At 40.4% G+C, this 26,329-nt stretch overlaps 3 protein-coding genes and 1 long non-coding RNA gene across 6 annotated transcripts in view; 3 read left to right on the top strand and 1 right to left on the bottom strand.

Annotated features, from left to right (window-relative positions):
• LOC129764962 (uncharacterized) overlaps window positions 1-3,559 on the top strand; it is a 74,333-nt gene extending 70,774 nt beyond the window's left edge. For all 3 annotated transcript variants that reach the window (XM_055764658.1, XM_055764657.1, XM_055764659.1), the window contains 2 exons: window positions 1,132-1,397; window positions 1,465-3,559. In XM_055764658.1, coding sequence (XP_055620633.1) covers window positions 1,132-1,397; window positions 1,465-2,986 — 1,788 coding nt within the window. In that variant the 3' untranslated portion in view covers window positions 2,987-3,559. The remainder of the gene's footprint in view (window positions 1-1,131; window positions 1,398-1,464) is intronic.
• A 4,889-nt stretch (window positions 3,560-8,448) lies between these two features.
• On the bottom strand, window positions 8,449-22,415 carry LOC129764968 (uncharacterized). The gene is made up of 3 exons (XM_055764665.1): window positions 22,216-22,415; window positions 21,872-22,034; window positions 8,449-8,875 (listed from the first exon to the last, which is right to left on the bottom strand). Exons 2-3 carry the CDS (start codon window positions 22,032-22,034, stop codon window positions 8,466-8,468), a joined length of 573 nt encoding a protein of 190 aa, XP_055620640.1. The 5' UTR covers window positions 22,216-22,415; the 3' UTR covers window positions 8,449-8,465.
• LOC129764969 (uncharacterized) lies at window positions 13,229-14,967 on the top strand. The gene is made up of 4 exons (XR_008741309.1): window positions 13,229-13,451; window positions 13,552-13,652; window positions 13,706-13,957; window positions 14,014-14,967. It is a non-coding gene; the product is annotated as an uncharacterized LOC129764969 (long non-coding RNA).
• A 225-nt stretch (window positions 22,416-22,640) lies between the features above and the next one.
• LOC129764964 (phosphatidate cytidylyltransferase, photoreceptor-specific) overlaps window positions 22,641-26,329 on the top strand; it is a 52,627-nt gene continuing 48,938 nt past the window's right edge. Inside the window, exon 1 of the mRNA XM_055764660.1 lies at window positions 22,641-23,358. Within this exon, the coding sequence (XP_055620635.1) occupies window positions 23,227-23,358 (132 nt within the window). The 5' untranslated portion in view covers window positions 22,641-23,226. The remainder of the gene's footprint in view (window positions 23,359-26,329) is intronic.

Here is a 26,329-nt window from a genome sequence, read left to right as displayed (position 1 = left end):
TTGTATGTATGAGAAAATTTTAATTACGACTCTATATTATTTTATTATGAATAGGCCTAGCTCACTTCATACATGTATCTACTATTTCAATAATGATTTAAACAAATTGAGGCAATAAAACACGCATAAATCCATCGCTTCTAGCATGATATGTGCGAGTGACCACTTTGCCCCCCACAGGTGACCACTTTACCTCCTCACTAAAAAAGGTCGATTTTTCAACCTTTTTTTTCTAATAATGAAAAATGTACTCTTTTCAATTTTCATAATAAAAATCACTTGCTATCAAGAACAAAAAAAAGTTGAGCTACAATATTCTTCGAAAAACGGAAATTGTAGTGGTATGAAAACACAGGAAATGTTCCTTAGGGTTACCACTCTCCCTCAATTTCCCCTACTTGATTGCGCTGCCAAAAGTACCACTGTATTTTTAGGTTCACACTCATTAGGCAATTCACATTTGACGGGAGAAAAAAACTCATTCAAGCATTTTTTGTTTGGTGATGAGGATTAGGATCAAAACAAAGTCTTTGTCAAGCACTGTTTATGGGAACAGTTTAGCAACTTGATCAACGAGTGTGTTGCGTGCTTTAAAATAATTCACAATAAAATTATACAGTATGCCGTTAATATGCCACATCTGTTCACTCACTTTCAGCTGAACGGGAACGTCACCGTTATGTTAATAACCATTACCGATTTAGCTCGTAGCCCACTCTAAAAATTATGACGGAACATAAAAATAATCCGAACCGACCCGAACGAACCTCCCTCAATAAGCTGCTGGTCGAATATACTTAAATAAAAACATACTTCCAGCGTGACATAGCAAACGGACAATAATCGGTGTGTTGAGGGAAGCTGTACGATTGGATTACGACATAAGTTGCCGTCCATCTCGAATATTGAATAATGGGGTAATAATCATTTTCCGATTATAAGAGGACGGGGTTCACCGACAATGTTATTCTAATCGGGGACTAAAAAACTCAACCTGTTAATTTTCTCGCGTTATAAAAGCGTAAAATTTAATGTCCGATCATATGTAATTCTCCTAGACTGTTTGTATTGGGCTAATTCGTAGAAGCATTCCTTGCTAATGTCGACCATTGTTTTCTCTCTATCCCACAGTGGCGTAGCTTGGAAATGTCCGGAGTGGAGAGGAGGCGCCTGTTCTGCGCTGTTCTGTTTCACTGTGCGGCCGCATTATGCGTGATTTGGTCCCTTTGTGTGCTGATCGAACGGGCAGCGGAAGAAGTGCGTCGAGGATTAATTGGATGGCCCTTCTGGACGAAGCTGGTGGTGGTGACGGTTGGACTAACCGGGGGCGTTGTTTTCATGTACATCCAGTGTAAGCAGTACTTGAACTTGTGCAATCGATGGCGCGCGAGAAACAGGTGAGTAGCATAGACAACCACCCAAAATAGAGAACAGATAGATGGTACTTTTCAATCTTTTTTTTAGGATTCTCCTGATTCAGAATGCCCCTGAGAAAATTCACCCTCCACAATCACCGGTGATGCATCAGTTCCGGCGCGTCCGTACCGCAGTTGCAAGCGCTGGCGTGAATGGCGGTAACTGTGGTAGCGGTGGAGGAGGAAGTAGCGTAAGCAATCATTCTGTCCCCATTGGGGTCACAGTCCGCGGTTTCGAGCAACAATTAATAGGAGCTGTTGGTGGGGACCATCAGTGTGAATCGCAGATTAACCAGCAAGGTCACATTATTGCGGCCAATATCGAGAACAGTTCTATCAACTATGACCGAGATTGGACGTTGGACGATATCAGTCAGGTGTCGTTTAAACCGTGCATACAGGGAAGTGGCAGTCTGACTCCGATGCCGTTCCATGACTCCGCACATAACATTTGCGATGGAAGTGGAAGTGGAAGTGCGGTAGGCGTTGCGAGCCATCGGTATTCCGCGATATCCGGTTCATCGCAAACGGTTCACGAAGAAGACGAGAAGCAGCGAAGCGCTGCCTACCTTGAACAGAACAATGGTAATTGTAGTAATAGTATTAAAACGGCAGATTTAAATTTGTTTAAAGTGCCGAACGCAGAACTGAATAGTGTTAATAATAATACAGAAGTGCCATCGGAACCGAATGCTGGTCGACATCCGAACACAGCAATATTTCTAGAAAATCGAGACATCTTGGACGATCCTCCATACCACGATCCGTCGGTATGTCCATCGAAATTGTACTACCGACGGCCAACTGCGGTGGGTAACGATAGCCAGGTCCATCACCCCAAGCAGATAGATCCACGACATGACTTCAGGCGGTCTTCTGATACTAAACTTCTCCAGCAGAACCACGTGATGCTGAGTGAAAAATCCGCTGGGTACTGTCCTACCAAAGATCAGGTCCTCCTCAACCCGAAGAGCATAATTGACGATATGACAAACTACCTGGGTTCGGTTATAACGCGAGAGGATGAGCAGTGTTCTGCGAACCCACAGCAAGCACAACAGCGATATCATCGGCACATCGTAACAACAGCTGGTAGTCCCAGTCATCTGTTCCAAACCACCGATATTCAATTCAACAGTTCCGTCGGGGAACAACCAAGCAGTCGACCCGTATCAACTGAGGACGATACCCTCGAAGTCAACATCCAAGTGATGCTGGAACTGGATATTGGCAACATCCGACAACTGCTCGTGAAGAAACGCTCGGACGACAATATTTCCCAGCGTACGTCCTCCCTGTATTGCCAGGACGATCCGTCCTCTCCCTGTTTGGGTTATCCCGATGGGCGTCCGGTGTGTTCATCTTTCTCGAATTCCCGACTGCAGCAGGTCAGCGCACCCAGCCACACTAAAATCCAAATGCCTCCAGAATACCACGCCGTCCGTCAGCCAGAATGCAGCAGCAGTAGTACCACCCAGTTCAGCAGTAACCGATTGAAGCTGTTCAAGTCCCTCCCGAATTTGAGTGCCAGCAGCGAAAATCTGCTGCCACCGCCCAAACACATCGACTAAGACTTGCTCATGTTTGCGTTTGCTGCTGTTGCGTTCATCGAACTAGGTAATGCCTTTTTGTGATAATTTCAAAACCGAGCAGCCAAGATTTCGTTCTGTAGTTGGATAGGAGGAAAGCCATTTACTTAATTAATACAAAGTAAAGAAAAACGCTTTACAATATGATACGTTGTAATTTCGAATCGGGGGCGAACCGAAGCAGAATAATCTAGCATCACATCAGCATTTTAGACAGGAATAACAACTAGTTGATAGATGAGCAGATGTTAAAAGAAAATCACTGCAACTGAGAAAAACTTAAATATTTTTGAATAAGCGAGGTAAATTAACTATTTACCATGTCAGAGATATGTTTGTGGAATACTAGAGAAGGAGGAAAGTTTGGGATGAGCGAAGAAGTATCGAGGGAATGGATGCGTGAAAGTTGTACGATCGAAATAACTGAGAGTGGTTGAGGTAGTAGCGAGAAAATGCAACTTGTGACTTATATAGGAAACATGTGAATGATTATTCTAACGGTGTTACAATAGTACAGTTTTGAATTTTCCGTTTAAAATAGAACGTATTGAAGAAGTGTTTGCTTTCTCCCGTTTACTGTAGAAATATTTCTTCGAAAGCCATTCAATATTCATCAAACTCACTAGTTTCTCTTCTGTGGTCACTATATGGTCGGTGTAAAGTCAGATCGGGCCATGTAACATTTCCATGATTCCGAGAAAATCGAACTTGAAGTTCAGTGTTCTGCAATTTTCGAAGCTTTCGATAATTTTTTTTTTATAAATTCGTTTATTTTTACAGGCCCAGTTACATATGTTTAAAGGAGCCGAATTCTTAAATATATTTTTAAAACCAATTATATAAACAATTTTCTTAAATCTATGGTTAGTAATGTGGGAAACCTATTACTCGCGGTGGACTCGAGATTAGAAGGGTGACATATTTTCTCAGGAAAAGGATGGGATATAAGAAAATTATTACAATGTTGATAATCACTCACTCAATTCTTAAAGCTAATCGTACATCTATTGTGAATTTACATTTCAACTTACTCTCCTGTTTATAGCAAGGGGACCAATTACTCACAAAGGAAGAAAAGCAGGGTACATATAAGGATATAAGGATAATCACACACCAACATCGATAGCTTTAAGGAAAACATATATTTGGGACATGTAATCAAGGTCTAACCGAGCCAACACATCTCTCACCACATTGGGCTGCCTTACTCTAGCCCGAAGGGAGTTTTCTAAATTCGAGCTGGCGACAAGATACACCTCACACGACCAAACAACGTGTTCGTGGTAACTTCGGCCACAAACGCAGAGATTGCTGCCGGCCCTATTGAAACGAAAGAGTAGCGCGTCTAACGAACAGGATTTTTTTTGTTCAGTATTCCCAGCGTGACCTGAATAAATCTCCCCAGAAAACAACTCTAACAGAAACAACTGCTCAGAAAAAGTGTAGTAGGCTAGAAATATTGTAGCGCGGGAAAAACTTAAATATAAAACCTCCCAGAAAATAAGCGTAATTTCTATTTATTCTGCGGTACAGTCTTCAGAATGCAACTCGGTGCTGATGCGCAACATGATTTTTGTACCCAGTTGAGCTCCCACTCCTTGTGTACACATACGCTCTGGCGAATGAGCACGCTCCGAAAATCAGATGAAATGTTTTGTTGTCAGCGCCGTTTTTGCGCTGAGTTTTACGCTGAATTTTGCGCCGTATTTCTATACAGCGAGCTTGGATCTGGATTTGCTCTCTCTGTTGAGATATTTTTCTTCACACAAGCGTATACGGTTCGTATGGAGGCGCGATATTGTTTTTATGATTTGCCTAGAACTAGCGAAGGCAAAGCGGGCGCTAGAATTTGATGTGTGTGTAAAATGATGCGCGAATTACACAAGTGGGAAGCGTTGTTCAGTATCTGAATTCTGCGGTGTGTTCATTCGCCGCTGTTTTGTTCATGAATTTGGTACACTCCGTACTAAGAGAGAATGCTTGTTTGTTTTGAACGTGCGCTGATGAAAATTGAACTCAAGCGCAGCGCAGCGTATGTTTTCTGAAGACTGCTTGTGAAAACCTTTTCACAATTCTGTTGGTTGTCAAATCAGATCAGAGATGCCCGAGATGCCACATTCACACATATGTCAACGAATTTGCAGACATTTGACTTTTTTCACAACCTTTCGTCGTGCTGCAGGCAGGTGAAAAAACATTATTATTGGTTCCAAATGATAAACGAGGCTGGCCACTTTTGCATACATCAGCACATATTTACAGATATTTATGATTTTTATCGCATACATTTGAGAAAAAACATCTGTCATCCAAGAATTTTATTTGTTTTGCTCAGAGAGGTCAGATATTTGTTTTGGTTTTGGTTTGTTTTGGTTGCTGCTGCTCCCTGCGCTCTCAGTGTTCAATTGTTGCTCTGGCTAAATTGTTTTCATGTAATGGAAATATTTCCGGAGTGCTTATTCGTCCGTTCGAGGGATAACAGATTCACTACCGCTTTCACAAGAAATTCAAACTACTTGCGATTCCACTCGTACTGTGAAAATTGAAGATAAATTGAATTTATTGATACATACAATCCCATTACTATCGATTCTATACGACCAAAACGATGCTTACTATTTCTCTTCCATTTTTCATTTGCTTTTATGCGCTGTCGACACCTCAAGAATGGTTTGACGACGAGTGCCGAGCGCTCCTGAACGAGAAGGATGCAGCACGCGCAGCCATGCTGCAACGAGCGACTCGACAAAACGTGGAACGATACAGACTGAAACGAAGGCAGCAAACACATCTCTGTCGGGAAAAAAAGCGCCGCTTGGAAGAGAAAGAGTGTGAGGAGATGGAGCTGCTTTATCGTTCTCGAGAATCGCGGAAGTTCTTCAAGAAACTAAACGCCTCGCACAAAGGCTTTGTGCCGCGGGCCGAAATGTGCAGAAACAAGGAAGGAGGCATCTTGACGAACGAATGCGAGGTGATCGAAAGGTGGAGGCAGCACTACGATGAACACCTGAACAGCGCGCAGACAGGAGACAAAGACGGCGTTGAGGAGGACTACACCGGTGCAATGAACAACGACGACGTACCACCCCCGACGATGGGTGAAGTTAAGGAGGCCATTAATCAGCTCAAGAACCACAAAGTAGCTGGTAAGGATGGCCTCGTAGCGGAGCTCTTCAAGGGAGGTCCGAGAAAACTTGTAGAGTGTATGCACCGGTTGATAGTCAGGATCTGGGACACAGAACAGCTACCGGAGGAGTGGAAGGACGGGGTAATCTGCCCCATCTATAAAAAAGGCGACAAGTTGGATTGTGGGAACTATCGTGCCATCACAATCCTGAATGGTGCCTACAAAATTTTGTCTCAGATCCTCTTCCGCCGCCTATCGCCAATAGTAAGTAGATTTGTAGGAAGTTATCAGGCCGGATTCATGCCCGGTTGCTCGACGACGGACCAGATTTTTACACTGCGGCAGATCCTCCAAAAGTGCCGCGAGGTTCATACACACCACATCTTCGTCGACCTCAAGGCCGCATATGATACAATCGACCGACGACAGCTATGGAGGATCATGGACGAACACGGCTTTCCCCGAAAGCTGACAAGACTGATTCAGGCAACGATGAACGGTGTGCGGTGCAGTGTGCGGATCTCAGGTGAGCTGTCGGAATCATTTGAGACTCACAGGGGACTTCGACAAGGCGATGGATTCTCCTGTCTGCTCTTCAACGTGGCGCTGGAAGGTGTTATGCGGAGAGCGGGCTTCAACATGTGGGGCACGATTTTCAACAAGTCTAGTCAGTTTATCTGCTTCGCCGACGACGTGGACATAATCGGAAGAACACATGCGACGGTAGCCGACTTGTATACCCGACTGAAACACGAAGCAGGGCTGATTGGGCTTGGGATCAATGCGTCTAAGACTAAATACATGCTAGCTGGAGGGACTGATCGCAACAGAGTTCTTCTTGGTAGTAGTGTTGTGATCGACGGCGACGAGCTCGAGGTGGTAGAGGAATTTGTCTACCTTGGCTCTTTGATAACAACTGACAACAACAACAGTCGGGAAATTCGAAGACGCATTGTCAATGGAAGTCGTGCCTACTATCGTCATTTATCGTCATTTATCATATATTAGTTGAGATTAGTTGGTCATTTGAGAGCGGGAAAACGGTGAGAGTTCATTCAAGTGAGATTTCTCACGGCATACGCCTGGTGGAATCGCGTGACATACGTGACAAATGTCATCTCACCTCACACGCCACGCAAAATCAGGCCTACAGTTTCATGTAGAACACATATTCGATAAGTAATAGCAAATTTTCATACAATATGTTTATTCCACCTGAAAATCCATAATCACTAAAAGTACACGAAGCTCAATGCCAAATCTTAATCCGAATTGGATTCCGATTAAGTGATATACGTAAGGAAAAGCAACAAGTTTTCCATTTTCATGGTCTGATTTTTATATTATCCAAAACAATACTCGGCAACTTGACAGTTCGGTATAGTTGAACTCAAGTGCTAACCCGTGGAACATCTTATTGCGAAACCAACAGCTTTCGGGTTGAAGCTAGTGCAAAACTAAGTTGAAACTGAGCGAATAAAAAAAAGTTTTGACAGCAGCTAGGTGGAACTAGTGCGAACCTAGGTTGAAACTGAACAAAAACGAATTCGCTATAAGTACCGCTATATTATTAGTAATACAAGTTACGCCAGTAACACCGGCTAAGTGTATTCTATGGCTTACCTTCTCTACTAACAAAATCCTAAATTGCCAAGACATTTATGAGAGGTCGTAGAGTGCTCTCGTAACTATATGGTTAGCGTCACACCTAACATGCCGGGGGTTTGGATCGATTCCCGTTGGGGGGATTTTTCTTCAATGAAATTTCCTCCGACTTGCACTGTGGTCACGGGTATTCTAGTGCTTACCATTGAGATTTTCAAAAAACAATTTTGAATGCCAAATATCTTCAAACAATCGTCTAAATTGTCGAAATCTACTATAATCTAAAAAAAATTGTTGTCAAAAATGACTCTCTGGGACTTTGGAATACGAGACAAAACGTATGGTTTATGGTGCCCATGAAAAAAGATATCTTGATTTTTCATACGAAACTTGCTGCGAAATGTTATATGAACGTTTTTTTAAGAGTTAGTATCGTTATTCATTGGTTACACTACCTATATGCTTGCTATCTCTTGTTATTATATACCAAAAATCAACAGATTGTGCCGAAGATTACACGTATCACAGGATTCACCGCCGTGTGGCGCTCTAGGTCATATTCAAGGTGATTCCAGGAACGTTCTGATCCAGAAACTAAGAGATCTCGGTATTTTGAATACACATACACAACACATTGGGTTAATACTAGACGAAAAATATCAAATGCGGTTGCCTGCAAAAGCATCATTATTATTCAGTTTTTTGCATCGTTACAAATCAATTTGTCAGTTAAACCAGCACTCTAAGTCTGGCATGTCGCTTAGCCACAGTCTGAGCCACTGGCACCGGTGGCAGATACTCGACGGTTGGGGTTTCCGTGGGAGCTGGTGGGGCCAAATAATCGAGCTCAATCTTGGGCGTTTCGTATTGATACGGGGCTTGGAAATCTGGATGCGCTTCTGATAGCTGGAATGCAGCAGGTGCATCCGACGCAACTGTAGCTGGAGTCTCTGGCTCTACGACTTCGGTCACCACCGAGGGAACATTTTCTTCCAAAGCCACGGGTTCTGGGACAAATACGGTATCAAGTAGCAGGTTTTCAGATTCTGAATCCAAGCTTTGTGCTTGCTGGAGCTGCAACTCAGATTCAACTGGCGACGCCAATGGATCGGAGAGAATCTCACTTACATCGGCGGTCGCTGTAATGTGAATAATCTAATTAGTACAAACGTTAAACAAATTTTCAAAGATTTATCTACCTAGGCACACAAGCACAGCAAGTAGAATGAATTTCGATATCATCTTGATTGCCTCTAGTGCTCTTGACTCCACCGACTGATGTATAGAACGATATAATCACCCATTTTTATACCAAGAATTGATAAACCAACAACTGGCTGTCCAGTTCAGACTGGTTTCGGTTCTAAATATTGATCCGGACCCCCGCACTCGATCAATGAATATCTATTGTTTGCTCCAATTTTGTTTGATCCTCCTAACGATAGGTTTGGCAAGGCGAATAGTTAGACATAGAGAGAGAGAACAAGAATGTTTGGGCTTTGCATACATGATCGGTACTGAGATTATGTTTGCCTATCTAATGACCGCATCGTTTGCGGTCAACGATCGGTCGATTTATTCTTAAAAGAACAAACGGGATGGTGCTTGGTGGATACTTCACTATATTGGAATTAGTGATGAGTAATAGCGACTTGATTAAACTGCTATTCCTATTGCAAATTTGATCCTCTTCTAGTTGGAACAACTTTCGCATTGCACTGCGGATCTACATGTGTACATTATTGAATTTAAAAAGATTGAGTCATCTAAACTTACACTACGCTTCCAAATGAATTATGGTTAATTCAATTTTTTATCGGCAAAAGCTAATTAAAAACCAATTAGGGTCATGGTGTGACTTGTAATCTCAGCCTAGAATATCAGTAAAATGGAGTTTTCGAATATCAGATTATCAGGGCTACTGGGAATGAATAATATATGCTCATGAACGATTTTTCACGTGCGATAGATTTAGGAGCGTTACTGCATTACTGGCTAAAATTTTGTTTTGAAAATCACCCCAAATGGACCCCATAAAGATCTGAGTACGCCGAGTTATCGTCAAAAAAGAAAACAATACACAAAATTTCAAATCAGATCCTTGCATTAATGTATAAGATAAGAAGCGAAATTTTCTGAATTTGTTCTAAAGATGCATACGGATGCTTCCCTTGCCAAATCGATTAATTCCATTTTTTTAACGTTATTAAATTTTAGTATCAAAGCACTTGATTAGCCCCTATCTGTATATATCCCAAACAAATTTCTTTAATAATAAGTATTAACAGCACTAAATGACAAAATCTTTTACGATATACAACGACAGTGTAAGTAGTTAGCATTTTTAATTTTCCTGTGATCATACATTTTTACATTATACTTTTGTTATACATGCTGTTTCATTCTAAAAAAATTATCGTGTTGTAGAAACTCGCACAAAGTTATATTTACAGAAATGTCGAATGAATGATCAAAGTACAATTATTCGTCTCGCATTCAGGCCTGTTCAATTAGCTAGAGAATTAGAGGCGAATCACTGTCTAATGGAAATTATGATCGGGAAATATTAGAAAATGCATACTGCTGCTGGACTGGACATTTTATGTTGAATTTAATGCATATTCAATTTTTTATGTTAATTTTTTCCCAAATGGTTAAGATTTCACAATTTAATCAAATTTCATAAATTACGCCAAACTTTGTTAAATTGGAAGGGGCTTCCAATAAAAAAAAAGTTTTTAAATGTTTTGATAATATATTCAATTTTTAGTACGATTTTCTGAATTTAAAATGTTTTTTTCGCGAACAGTTAATTTTCCAACAACTTTGCCAAACATCATATTTTAATCAAACGTCTGAAATTTGAGGTAGGTTTTTTTGAAAGAAAGATCAATGATTTTGAATCTTAATTTTTATCATCATTTTTATCGAGTAGAAGTTTATTCGATGTCGAAAATCGGTATGCACAGATTGATAAGGAGGCACTAGCATTGGTCTGGGCAGTTGAAAGATTCCATTTTTATTTATACGGTCGTTCATTCGATTTGATTTTGGAGACAATTTTTGGCCCTAGATCAAAGCCCTGCGCTAGGATCGAGAGGTGGGTGGTTCGGTTGCAAGCTTACAAAGAAAAGGTCATTTCCTGGTTACGTCCTGGAAAATCGAACATCGCCGGGGATGCATGCTTGTTGCAGTTCCAACAGCGCCAGAGCCTTTAAACCGACGAGAGCTACCATGAGAACCCTGGCAACACGTGGCTATGGATTACCTCGGACCTCTTCCTTCTGGACATTATCTATTGGTGGTGGTAGATTATTTCAGCCGATATATTGAAGTGGGAATTTTGAAGAAGATAGACTCTAACGAAACAATTAAGCGGTTGATCACGATCTTTGCATGGTTCGGTTTGCCAGTGTCCATTACATCTGATAACGGTCCGCACTTTATCAGCGAGGAATTCCGAGATTATTGTCGATCAAACAACATCATGTTGATAACCACGACCCCATATAGGTCGCAACAAAATGGAGAAGTAGAGAGCCAAAATAGGTCAATACTAAAAAGGCTATCCATAAGCCAGGCTTCAAAAGTTGACTGGGTAAATGAACTCAATAAATATCTCCTAATGTATCGATCAACTCCACGTTCAACAACCGGGAAAACACCATCGGAAATGCTCTTTAGTTACAATATACGCGATAAAGTCCCATCCATTACCCAGCAAAAAGCCGTTGATTAAGAGGTAGTAGATCGAGATAAAGAGAAAAAAGAGAAAGGAAAACAGTATGCGGATACGCGGCGGAATGCGAACCTATTATAATAAAGATATAAATATAATATAACAGATATAATAAAGAAGAATATGGCAAAATCCAACAAGCTAACACCAAACTTTGAACCAGAGATATTTAGGGTTGAGTTGATCGGAAAGGCGGAGATGTACAAGTTTTGTCAGAAGAGTCTGGAACAACCTATCGTAGACATGTGTCACACTTACAGCGGATTGACGATGAATACGCCAAATCACCGAGTACGGAAATAGATACGAGCAGAACGAATCAACCATCAAAAAACGCATCGCGCTGCATAGGCAGTAAAGGCGCGTCCACATCATGCCGAATGATGCCGATCGGTCTGTACCAGGCGTCATATTCGGTTCGTTATGTAATGTGGACGCCCCATCGGGTGAACGAAGCCGATGTCCCATCCGATACACGAAGTCGTCACATGCACACGAAGCACAATGTCGTCAACGACAGTTTACTTCGTTTTGTTTTGGTTCGACTTTCTCGAACCGGACCCACTTGTTTCGGTTTGGGTTCGGTTTGATTCGAGTCGGTCTTCGGCACGTTGGCAAGCCCGGGCGGTACGTCCACATTTAGTCGTCTTTACCGGGCGGCCAAGGCCGATTGGCATAATGTGGACGCGTCTTAAGAGGACGGCAAAGTGCGAAGATCATGATGCAGCTGATTCGGGATCGGAAATTAAACGAGCAGCGCGTCAACCGATGTACTTGCAGGATTACGTGTAAGATGATTAGTTAAAAAAGGGGAAAGTTTCGTAGTATCGTATAATATTTCCTCACTTTTCCAATTTTTCTTGCCGTATAAACTTTCCTTTGGTGGTAATGAACACAACAAGACAGACAGCTTCAACCAAACGACCCGTTCTAGAGCGGGAACACACCTTGGTTTTTATTTATGAAAATTGAAATAAATCGTTTCATGTTTCATTTCATGTCATTTTGAACACAACTACTACCATATACAATTTTACACGTACACTTGTGCTAAATTTTTCACAATACAGGATCGGTCATTAATATGAAATTTCACGAAGCGACCAACACTAAAGTTCCAAATTTAAATTTTATTTGCTTTTATTTGCTACTACCCGACTTGCATGTATTTGCAATGCCAATTTCTCTGGAGCACCTTGGTTTTGATGTCTCCGTTAGGGAACACTTTTCGGAGGGAACAAAGGCTCTCCCTACTTTCATGTATTTGCAATGTCGATTTCCCCCAGGCAGCTTGGTTTTGATGTCTCTGTTAGGGACCCGCCGCATGTGTCGTCATTTTTGACCAATCAGAAGTGGGTATTTCCGTTAGGATATGGGTTGAGATTTCTCAATTGTTCGATAGTTAGTTTCATGACATATATTATTTTCTTCAATATAAAAAATTGTTATGGAGTGCCGAAATCGATTGACGCAAAATTACATGAATCCATCATGAAATGACTGAGTAATAAGCGTTTGAAATTGGACAATTTTTACGATGTGCTCGATTTTCGATTTTCAATTTGTACCCCAATATGTTTTCGAAAGACGTAATCCTACGTCAAAAAATCATTTGAAAATCAATATCACAATTATGTGGTCAAGCATTCGATTTTTTTCGGGTTAGCACAGGGTACGTTTATGACAAGGTAGCCTGGACTCGAAGTGTGTAGGACACGATTCACTTATACACTCTCAACTATGACATCTTAGCTTTGACGAAAAGCAGCGATTGCAAAGCAATTCATAACAAGTGTTTTTTTTTGTTGCAAATATTACATGTTTTGCTATTTTTTTAAAATACGTTAATAATATGTGAGATAGAGATGTTAGTGAACCATTAACGTTAAAGGCTTTTCGGAATTAGTACCCAGAATGTGTTGTTTCTGTGCTGCTTTCTGAATCTGGTCTTTATACGACGGAAGGAAGGAAGGAAGGTCTTGTATTATAGAGATTTTAAACTTTTGCAGTTCATACGTCTCTAGCCTTGAGAAAGGCCCTTTGAAAACTCTACTCTATTCTATTACTCTACTCCAGCGCTACCACCTCCGCCCTCTTGCCTTGAGAAAGGCACTCGATCCCTCGCCGTCCAGCTCGTCCAGCAACGATGTTGTCCAATCGGTGTCCACACAAAGAATGTATACGACGGCTCGACTGCGACGGAATATATATAAAATATTCCCATTTTCAGACAACTCTATGGTTCAATGAGTGGCACCCGGCACTAGTCCAACTCGAATTATGAAAACATATCACACAAATTATCAATTCATCGAATCCCGATGGCTATGACCATTTGGAAGAAATGGCTTCGATTCTTCGGATAGGACCTGAACAGCAATACCAAAAACATGTACATTTGCTCGCTTCACTTCAGTTCAGATTGTGCGTGATTGTTTCGATGGCTTGGAAGAACAATATCGTCGAAAACAGATACCCACAGGTAAATTTAAACAAATCCAGATTATACAATTAATACACAAAACAGTTTATTTTTAGCTGTTCCTACTGTCAGAAAGGCCAACGATTCTCATGCCTCGGGAAATCAAAACCGAAAGGCTCGCCGAAAGGTCTTGATTGACATAAAGCAAGAGTTGAATCTATTAAAAAACATCAGTAACATCCGCAGAATCAGTCCAGATTTCTAATGGGAGGAAACATGACTATCCCGAGAAAGATATTCGGTCAGAGGAAATCGGAAGCAGCACCATCAACATCTCTAATGAGAAACCTAGCGATTCGGCCGGTTCTAATAGCCTAATTTAAGCACTGCGGCTAGAGGTATCGGAGAACTACAGAATGCTTCCGGAAGCTAAAATCCGTATTCCCGAATCAAAATTTCCCTTAGATTTTGATAAGAAATAAAACCTAATTCGATTATCTTTACACTGCAATGAATACATATATACATTAAGCTAAAATACAGTAGAAATAAATTAATTTAGACAAATTTATAATACCGTCTTAGGGGCTGTCCACATGCCACGTGGACAGAAAAAGCATGATTTTACACACCCCTTTCCCCCTTCTTGGACATTCTTCATACTTCTCCCCCTGTTGTCCACGTGGACATTTCTCCAGTTTTTGGAAGAAAATCAAGAGAATCCTTCATGTTTGGCTTAAATTTAAATTTAAAAATTTTAAATTTTGTTTCAATTTTCTATTACATGTTTTCTTAATAGAAATGATAGCGTTATTAGTAACGATTTGTTTTGAATTCACCGATGTTGATATCATCCCGCTGTTCAAATCGTCTAAATGATGTAATTTATTGCTAGTTTTGAATCGTTCAACACACCCGAATTGTCACTCAAACGAATATACGTTATTTGTATTGACTGCATTAAATTTTGTGCTTCGTTAATGTGAAGGGATAATGACAATGAATTGGTGGATTGAACACAAATTGAAAATACGAATTGTTAATTAAAATATGCTTCTCCATATCAAATATGTATTATATGTAATTTGAAATATATTAATTTTCGAGTGGTGAGAAATGTTCAAGGAAGGTTATGTGTAATAATGATTTTATATTATAATAATCAATTTTAGCGGTAATATCTTAGTAGTTCAGTCGGGGTCAGGATTACGGGTTTTAAGTAATCAAATAACACCAAGTCAATATTTCCATTCAATTTTTTTTTAAATTCTAATATGAACGTAATATGTCTCAGAATCCATTCATGTACATTCATGATTGCGGATTGCGAAATATTTTCTCGTCTCACAGAAATCTTAACAGTTGATAATCTGAAGATAATATATCTGGTGAGTAAGACGGGTGGAGTCTTAGAAGCGCCCTTGAAGCGTTCTAGATCGTTGAGCTGCGAGTAGTACTTGTTGGAATTCATCGAGACTAGTTGCTTGTTAGAAGCTTATAATGCAGATTTTTTCCCAGTCCTACCAGACCCAGAGAACTAATACTTTTTAACTCAACATCGTGTGTCACCATAAGCTATAATAATAACCTTGCTGATATCGCCTGTTCTGTCGCACAGTAATAAAGGGTGTGTGACATCAAATTGCATCACGGAAAAAACGCTGTAGAAATTTAATTTTTAGGAATTATATCTTCAGCTTTCGCTTATAATCAGATAGGAGTGTATAGATCACGTTGGCCATTCTTCACTGTCAATTTTTCGTAAATTTGGAAAAATGTCGTCGAACGAAAAAGAGCGTCGTGAATTAATCCTGTGCACTCATTTCGAGAATCCGGAGTTGTCACATCGGGACATCGGTAAGATGCTGGGAATCGTCCAATCCACGGTCAGCAGAGTACTAAAACGATACTTCGAGAACCTAACCATCGACCGGAAGGTGAAGAACGGCAAAAATGGATGCTCCGTCAGTGAAAAAGATCACAAGCGCGTAGTTAAGCAGTTTTAGACGTGATCCGAGAAGTTCGGTCCGGGATGTCGCCAATAAGCTGAATTTGTCAAGTTCATTCGTCCAGCGGACCAAGCAGCGGGAGGGCCTGCGTACATACAAGGTTCAGAAGGCTCCTAACCGCGACGAAAGGCAAAACATGTTGGGGAAGACGCGAGCCCGGAAGCTGTACACCGAAATACTGACGAAGCCGCATTGCCTGGTAATGGACGACGAAACCTACGTCAAAGCGGACTTTCGTCAGCTGCCGGGCCTGTTGTTCTTCTCCGCAGAGGACAAATTCAGCGTTCCGGAGGAGATTCGCAAGCAGAAACTATCCAAGTTTGCCAAAAAGTACATGGTGTGGCAAGCGATCTGCTCTTGCGGAAAGCGGAGCGCCCCCTTCGTGATGACCGGCACGGTAAACGGGCAGGTTTACCTTAAGGAGTGCCTACAGAAGCGCTTACTACCACTATTGAAGCAGCACGAGGGCCCGACCATCTTCTGGCCGGATCTCGCTTCGTGCCACTATTCAAAGGACGTGTTGGAGTGGTACGGAGCCAACGGGGTCACCTTCGTGCCAAAGGAAATGAACCCGCCCAACGCGCCGGAGCTTCGCCCAATAGAGAAATATTGGGCGATTATGAAGCAGGCCCTCCGGAAGAACCCAAAAGTTGTCAAATCGGAGGCGGACTTCAAGAGAAAATGGATTTCTGTTCAAAAAAAAACTACAACCTGACGTTGTACAGAACCTTATGGACGGGGTAAAGAGGAAGGAGCGAGCATACGGGCTTGGGCTCGAAGTATGAATAAAAAGAAAATGCCAAAAGTTGTTTAATAGTTTTTATTTTACTGTCTAAAATGTTCAAAAGGATCGGTCTACTGGGCGAATTTCTACAACGTTTTTTCCGTGATGCAATTTGATGTGACACACCCTTTATGCCACATTTTATGCATATACTTGATGCACACACACGTTATCCATATCCAATTGTACAGCAACAAGCATCGTACCATTTTATATACCAACGGTAACGAACGATCGATTCGGCTTCGCAGAGCGTGTTGGGTGATTCCTCGGTAATAGAAGTCACACAAACATTATTGTGAACGATTTGCTCTTCACAATTTGCTACAAATAAGTTTTTTTGTGCTCCCGTGGTTAGTGGTTAGCATCACACATTCACCCCTATTCTGTATTTCGATCGATTCGAAACATTTTGAACGACTTGATAAAATTTCATGCTGTATTCCGTTCGAGTTGTTTTTGCATTTCGTTCGATCTGCTCCTCTTCGAAAAATTATGGGCAAAACGTTCGAAATAGGGAAAACGAAATTATAACTCGCACGAAATGCAAATCCGGCGGAATGCAGAATCGGGCTCATTATCATGCTGGGGGTTCGAGTTCGACTTGCACTGAGGCCACGCGTATTCTAAAGCTTTGAAATCTCAAATAAGTACTACTAATAAAAATGACGCAAGTAATACTTACGTTGAGAAGCCTAAAGTTCCACTGGGGACGTTAGTGCATTCGGAGTCAAGCCATACATTTTCGTTGCGTTTATGAAACGAATCGTAGATTGAGATGCGTTCTTTCAATTTTGTTTGATAAAATAAACCCTTATTCCGTAATCCGATCCGATTTGAAGTTAGCACAATACTGCACTCGTAGACGAGTGGTTTTTTTTTAATCCCATTTGTTTATTGATCAGGCTCATTAGCATTTTATCTGTAACAAGCCGGGTTTTTATCGTGTACATGTACATATGTTTATGTTTCTATAAATTGTAAATTACACAGTAGTAGTAGTAGTCATTTAGGCGTTAGGTTTTCTGTTCCATTACATTATGGTAAATTACACTGTAGTAGCCATTTAGGCGTAAGGGTATTCTATCTGTTCTTCCATTGTTTAGCAGACCGGACAGCGGAGACAGTTGATATTGATCATTGTTGGGTTATTTATAGAACAGCAGCCCGATGTTTCTTGCAGAGCAGAGCAGTTGTATGGATGAATCGATCTTTGTTCCACCGTGGATCGATCTCCATAGCTGATGATGGTTGCGTGGACGTAGTTATTCTATAACACAAAGATGGTCAATTGAGGGCCCTGAGTTTGAACTCACGATCGATCGCTTAGTAAGCGAACGCGTAACCAAGTGGCTACGAAGACCCCCAGTGGACGAGTGGTTAACGTCTCACATTATCATGCCAGGTGTTCGGGTACGATTCCCGTTCTGGTCGGGGGATTTTTCGTCATCAAAGAAATTTGCTTCGACTTGCACTGTGGTCACGCGTATTCTAGAGCTTGCTCCTCGGAATACATTCAAGGCGTGATACTTGGCTTAAGAAATCTTAACTAAGTATTAATAAATGACGCTAGTTAATGCATACGTTGAGACCGCAAAAGTTCCACACCATTCAAGAAGAAGACAATCGGGTTGTGCAAATGTTGCAAGCCACTAGAAGCGTATTACAAAAATTGCCAGATATCAATAAAGAAAAACATCATCGCAAGGAACAGATCTCCACAGAAACGGACCATGCACTCATAGAAGAATGTGTTGTTCATTTCAATTTTTGGAAAACCTTGGTAGCTCTAAGAAAATAAATACAGTAGTTTTGTCATCAAGAGCAGAAGCAGAGTTCAAGGCGCCTAGAAGTATATCATAAGGTGGGCCAACCTGCTAAAACCACTCTTCAGCCATCTTGGAAGTCTACTGTACTTTGTTTGTAAACAAAACACAATACGCTTGTGCCCAAGCTCGCTCATGATCAGACTGTCTCTTTCACGCTTCAAGCAAATAATTCCCCTTCTGCTTTCTTCCGTACTATTTTTATATACCGCTCCCCTAACCAACTTAGGGACGAAACGGCCTCACCTTGGGATATATTTCTAGGCTCCTTGGCAGAGTCGAAACCTGCACATAGGTCGTGATTTTTCATACTACAAAAATTCCAACATTCTTTGTTTTATCCTGACGGAATAAATGGTCCTCTATTACCGATTGGAATAAATTGATCGATGTCATTTCATGCGCATTTTTTCAGAATATACATATCCGGGTAGAAGTCCAGCCATATGCAAAAATATGGATGTCTGACCGGGCAGCACTCTCAGGCAACTCAGTCAATTTATTGTTCAATATAGAGTATTCAGGATGGGCGTAAAGTTAAAATATCTCCTAAATATAGAGCAGATATAATTAAATTTTATCTCTACTGAATGTTTTGATTACAAATATATTTTACGTGTTCACGTGGACATTATCTAAACCCCCTCCCCCCTCACCGTGGACAAGCGTGAACATTTTCGTAACCCCTACCCCCTCTAAAGTTGTCCACGTGGTATGTGGACAGCCCCTTATGATACTTGCAAAGCTAACACGTCACAGCCTCACTACTATTGATGCACTAGTCAGTCCAGACTATCTTCTCATAAACGTACCCTGGGGTTAAGGTGAAGGTGGAAGCTAGCCACAAATGGCTGCCACAATGGCGCTCATTTCTTTCATCTCCGTCCCTCACCCCTCGCCCGAAAATCAATAATTGCGCGAAACTATGTGAAGAAAATGATCGTTTTCGCACACTTCCCATGAAGTAATATCAACCAAAATCTAGTCGATTACTCACAAGATTTTAAATTTTCATCTTCTGTCGCACTGTATAGTGAAAAACGTCGGAAAACTCGAGCAAGTGCTCTGAAAATTAAATTTTCATTTTTCAATCTTCGGCAATGGTTTTGTTTGTATTGGTGAAAGCATCGTTATTTTTTCGACACTGATGCCAGACAACATCATCGAAATAGCTATCAAAACCACTCAATAAAATGTTATTCCTGAGTCATAGCCTTTCATGTCATGAAAATCAATAGAATAAAATAGTGTTGATATCAATACAATCATTATTTTTACGTTTAATGGGTCTATAATGTAAGTTTTAGCAACTTTAATATTGGGTAAGAAAATTGTATTGCAGAGCTCGGAACACTGCCACGGCTGCCTATGCTTTCAAAAACAATAAACGGAAAAGTATTACATTCAATCAAAATGTCTCAGCCAACGAAGAGAAGGGTTAAGGTTCTCCAACGTGAATATGTGAAAACAATACGACCAACGAAGGAAAATATTGAGGAATTATCAGCATCGAGTTACTATGCGGTAGAACTTGTTAATATCAAAAGAGCCCCAAGGGAGGCGATCTGGCGTAGTGGTAACATCCATGCCTCTCACGCTAAAGGTCACGAGTTCAATTCTCACTCCCGACATTCTTCCAAAAATGGAAGTAAAAAGTGACGAACCAGCCAAATGAGTTGAAAATCACTATAATACAGATAAAAAAAAAAAAAAAAAAAAAAAAAAAAAAAAAAGAGCCCCAATTCGCATGTGTTATAAATTTGCACATGTTACGCTCGCGTATAATCAGAATTTTACTTCATATGCAAAAATACCCCTCTATATATTTATGTTTGCAATTGGCATGGTTCATCGGAACATATCGTTCATACATTTAACTTCAGTATTGAATTGTTATTTTTTTTTTCAAATGTATTCAAAGACTCGTGTCAATGAAGCGCCACACAGTCTGATAAGTGAATTGATCTATTTACATGTGCTTTGCTCTTCTCTGACAAACACTATTACCCCATTTTTACACGTGGTTTTACCCAAGGTGCTATACTATAGGTGGACCGCAATGTCAAAATTGCTGTTCGGCCATTGCTCGTGAAAAAACAAATTTGTTTACAAAATATATCATATCTTTTGGTGACAAATGCATTCGTCGGCAAAATAGCTGCTCGCACTTTACTGTAGGTAGGTAATTTTCTGGATTTTTTCGTATAACAATTTCTCATAATTGCTTCTACTTTTTCAGATATCTACAATCAGCGGTCGAATTAAAAACAGTGCAGAAGGATGTTTTGAGTATGTTTTAGCTTCTAGCCGCGCAATCAATGCTTTTTTTCCAAGCAAGCAGCGTTTTAATCGTACGTGGTTTTATTGAGCATTTAAAAAAGTGTTATTTTTTTGTTTTATCATCAGGGCAAAAGCATGAAATAGAATCGTACGTAGTACAAATTTATCGGCACAATCTGATCAAGGACGGAGGCATCATCAAACGGAAACTACGCGAGAAACTTTTCGAAGAGATAAAACTGCGCCGCAACACTCGTGTCAAAATGGACGAGTTGGGCTGGGTGTTGATGAACCACGATTTGATAACACGTAATGAGCCAAACCAACAGCATGCCAATGGTAATCGACCAAATAATTTTAAATTCAACATGGAGCGGTTGCGAAACCTACTGGAGTAGCACGAACAGAACAATCACGCTGGTGGGTCGGTTTGATATATTTGTTCCGCTAAAGAATGATTATATTTGTTGATTTTTCAGAGTTGACTTCCAAAAAGCAAAACAAATTCCTGCGTATGCTGGATGAATTTTACAAAACGACAAAGTTTTGAAGGAAATTAAAGAGATGGTAGTGGCGAATCGACTTCTATCGGAAATTCGTCATGTGACTACGGTGGAACGTATGCTGAAACATGCTGCTGCTTTGTATGCCGAGAGTATTTCCACACTGCCGATGAGTATACCAGTCATTTCCAAAAATTGCATGGTGAGAAATTTCTTATTGTTGCGGTGGTGGATCGATTTCAGACTAGTCAAAAGTTCAACGTTCTACATCACTACAATGTCCTTAATCCGGTGACAATATTCACGATTTGCAACGTATACCACACAGCCCTAATAAAAAAAAACAAGAAAAGACGGGTCTAATATTTTACAATACAGAACAAATCTACCACTTTCCACGAAAGTCGGAGAACCACTATATCGGTTCGACATGGAATGGCTAATACATATAAGGCAGAAAAAAGGTTTAACTTTGGAATTCAACATCCTATATTTTCTCGTACCATTAAGTTCATGGCGCATTTGATGTCGGTCATCGTAGCTGCTGCTATGGAAATGACGTGAGCATATACCTTGATTTTTCTGAGGCTTCCAATCCTTCGATTGGCCACAGAAAAGTATCCATTTATGAAGTCTATCTCCATCTCGGGGGAAAGTGTGGTAAACAATGTCCGGGTTGTTTTTCGTTATGCGGACCTTGTTTCCGCATCCTTTTACTGCACAATAATACGGCATCTGAAGAAAATAAGATATTCACAATATAATTTTGGCATGATAGAGAACCGCGAGATGAACGATTATCTGTGGAGGAGTTGGACAACAGATTTCTTAGACTTATAGCACTTTAATTACACTCACAAGCTCTTCAAATCCCTACTGTCCCCCAAAACTATTGAATAATATGTAATATAAATACCTTATTGCAGCTCTAGTACACTATTTTTCACGAATATATATTTGCTTATTTCTTTCTTCAGTTGTTTTCCTCAGCGAGTTGATATGAAACCATAACGACACAACCAAACAAAAAGTAAACAATGCAGAAAGCTACGTCTCGCAACTCGTCTCACGTATTGTCATGAAAGTGTCAAGAACGAAACACCTATAGTTTAGCATCTTGGTTTTACCTATACTACTACAATGGCTAGCTTCCACCTTCACCTTAACAATCCCCATCAAACAATAAAATATTACAATGCAAAACAACTCAATTGGCGCTCCCCTTGACGCACCTTCTCGCCGTCAACTGACAGCCATTTGTTTACTTCTGCGTTGCGTCAGTCCCTTTCTGAATGAATAATTTTCTGCCAGGGTTTGCGTGTTGGACTTGTCCAACACTTGAGTTGTTGTGTTTCGTATATGTATTTATGAGCGGACCCGTTTATTCGACAAAACTTCACTTCTTTGGGCCGATGTTCATTCATTCAGAACGCACTGCTCATTAGTACTGTTCAGAGGTGATTTGACTTTGTCCATATTATAACACCGAACGGAAAGCAACCTACGAAAAGCGACCAGTGTGTCAGTGTGTACCACGAACCACTTGCAGCGAGAGCTATGGAATAAAAGGGAACAACAATAATACAATTTTGACCCATAAGCCGAAAACATATTTCCAATAGCGTTCCGTGTTTTTCAGTGTGGGGTTTTTGTGTGTGCAGGAGTTGTTTGAAAAATCTTATTGATTAGTGTTGATCAGTGCTTTATCTCCGTATAGAATGTAAACAAGAAGAAAATTGCTGACAAAGAAGGCAAGTTCAATTTATTCTCCAACAATTTTTTTTCTAAGTGGTGACATATTCTGAAGAATATTGGAAGTGTGTGAATTCAAGTGAGGTGTAAAAACCTCACGAGTGCAATTTTAGTTAGGTCAACAGAATAAAATCAACTTAGAATCGTTCTTGACAAAGAAAAGGAAGCATAGAAAATGAGTGCAGAAGCTGAGCTTCGACGACGGAATATTGGCGACGGAGATTCCTTAGGAGAATCTCAGCTCAAGCCGGAAGATATTAGCAAGCAGCCCCCACAAGAATCGAACACAGCTGAAAGTTCTGATCATGTAAGTTTTATTGGTTTCATTCTCGGTACGCAGGAAGAAAAATTAGCTAAAGTATCCATCTCTGTTGTGAGAAACGGGATAAAATAATCGATTTTTACATAGCATCTCCCCAATCTCCTCTTCCCCTAGCAGTTTTTCACAAACGGTATTTTCTCACCGCCGCCGCTTGTTACGATTGCTGTCAGTTTTCCTCACCAGTCTTCGTCGTCGTCGCTATGGAACGACGCAACAAATCTTCACAGTTTTTCCGGCCCGCAGTTGAAACATCCATTCCATTATACCTACTATCTTCGGCGCCTCTTTTAAGTAGCGACGGTTCCTCCCCCCATTGCGTTAATTGGATTAGTTCGATCAATCCCACGATGGCCCCGCTGCAATAATCAATAGAAAACAATCATAATCACCCGCGGGGAGTTTCGTAATTTGTGTACATCCGATATTGGCTCGCGTTCCACTATGTATTAGCGGCGCGGTTTCAAAAAAAAGTTATATACGAAACGGAAAACTCACTGTTTTTAATTAGTGCTTCCCGTAGGAGTGTTTGTACATATCTACGTCTTTTTATAAACAACATTCATATACAAAAACGCATACTCTCGGTTATCTTTTGGTGCGTTTTAAAAATAAACTTTGTATCGCTCGATTGGGAAGATTCGGTTGGTCGAGGCCTTATTAGATAATATGTGATTTCAATAGCATATCAGTTAAAATGTGATTCAATTAGTTGCAGTGTACTTATATGATTTTTTTTTGTTGGCTACTGAAATTATCGAAAGTGATGAAGACCTTTCGACGGTAGGTTATTAACTAATGTATCTATGCTCTAATTTATTCGGATCCTCAAGGAAGAGGGAAGTAGCAGACCTTGTCAGTCGTAAGGTAATAACGTTTTGACGTATCAGAATCACGTGCATTGGCAATGACCAGATCAACACGTCTGTTGTCTCGTTTTTTTGTTGTCCGGTTGGGTACATTCGATAGTGGGAATGCTTTTACTACCACTTATGTCCAATTATCTACTCTGTTGCAGCTGATAATAAAAGTGAAACTGATTAAAACGCCGGTCGGCGGCGATGAAATGTGTTGGAAAAAGACGCGCCATGTGCGAAGACCTTGACAACGCTACAGCATCATTACTTAAGGTGGGACCAGAATGCCGCGCTATGCGTCGCGTTGCGACTATTGTGCTTTGACACTTCATTTTAAATATGTGTGTTTCCATTTAGTCGAACACAATAATGCGTTGCGTCATTAGCATCTTTGTACTAAACGCTAACATTTGTTCTAAACTGCTTGCGCCGAATTCGCGATGACAGTGGCATGGTGTCGACGTCTGGTGGCAAATTCAAATTAGGGCCATAATTTGGATCCCAAACTTTTAGTGTAATCGCTATCACATTAGAAGACACGAAGCCGGTTTTAAAATTCTAAAATTTGAATGAAAATTTTCACATCATATTATAAGATTACGTGAAACACGTGTTTCTGACTTTAATTCAACCATATGGCTAAACAATTCCAACATTGTTGCTGCATTTTTTCATCATAATATAGAGTTGTCTTCATAAACAATTGACGTATGAGACTTTTTAACCACCTGCAAACAAAAATGTTTTTCATTTAAATAGAATATTAGTTTGATATGAAAAAGCTAATTTTCATTTATAAATTTAATTTTGAAAACGTGTTCATTCCGACTGAAAATCAACTATTCTTTTACGCTCCCCTAAACTAGTAATCGAAGCTGAATGCCGCCAGCACGGATATGTCAATGTGTTGTTTTTAGAAACATTCAGCTGATCCGTGGTCACAACAAGAACAAGATTTTCATACGAATTTTATTTTGTTTTTTTTTACATGAAAAGTGGAGACGCGAATGCTAGATTGTGACTGCAAATCAACAGACTGCGTCGGGCGAATGTTTTAGTACAAAACGCAAGCAATGACAGCTGATGAGAAGCAACGCACAACGCGGCCCGACGCAGTCACAATCTAGCATTCGCGTCACCACTTGTCATGTAAACAAAAACAAAATAAAAGTCGTATGAAAATCTTGTTGTGTCCACGGATCAGTTGAATGTTTTTAGAAACAACACATTGACATATCCGACATATCGAGCTTCGTTTACTAGTTTAGTGGAGCGTGAAAGAATAGCTGATTTGCAGTCGGAATGAACATGTTTTCAAAATTAAATTATGAATGAAATTAGCTTTTCCATATCAAACTGGTATTCTATTTAAATGAAAAACATTTTTGTTTGCAGGTGCTGAAAAAGTCTCATACGAAAATTATTTATGAAGACAACTATATATAATGATGAAAAAATTCAGCATAAATGTTGGAATAGTTTAGCCATATGGTTGAATGAAAGTCAGAAACACGTGTTTCATGTAATCAAATAACATGATGTGAAAATTTTCATTCAAATTTTAGAATTTAAAAACCGGCTTCGTGTCTTCTAATCTGATAGAGATTACACTAACGAGTTTGGGACCCAAATTATGGCCCTAATTTGAAGTTGCCACCAGACGTCGACACCATGCCACTGTCATCGCGAATTCGGCGCAAGCAGTTTAGAACAAATGTTAGCGTTTAGTACAACGATGCTAATGACGCAACGCATTATTGTGTTCGACTAAATGGAAACACTCATATTTAAAATGAAGTGTCAAAGCACCATTGTCGCGACGCATAGCGCGGCATTCTGTTTCCACCTTAAAGGTGGAAACAGAATGCCGCGTTGTGCGTTGCTTCTCATCAGCTGTCATTGCTTGCGTTTTGAACTAAAACATTCGCCCGACGCAGTCTGTTGATTTGCAGTCACAATCTAGCATTCGCGTCTCCACTTTTCATGTAAAAAAAACAAAATAAAATTCGTATGAAAATCTTGTTCTTGTTGTGACCACGGATCAGCTGAATGTTTCTAAAAACAACACATTGACATATCCGTGCTGGCGGCATTCAGCTTCG

This window comes from Toxorhynchites rutilus, chromosome 2, assembly GCF_029784135.1.
Source record: "Toxorhynchites rutilus septentrionalis strain SRP chromosome 2, ASM2978413v1, whole genome shotgun sequence".
Taxonomy (NCBI): Eukaryota; Metazoa; Arthropoda; class Insecta; order Diptera; family Culicidae; genus Toxorhynchites; species Toxorhynchites rutilus.
The sequence above is the reverse complement of the archived record's forward strand: the minus strand, read 5'-3'. Positions and strand labels throughout refer to the sequence as shown.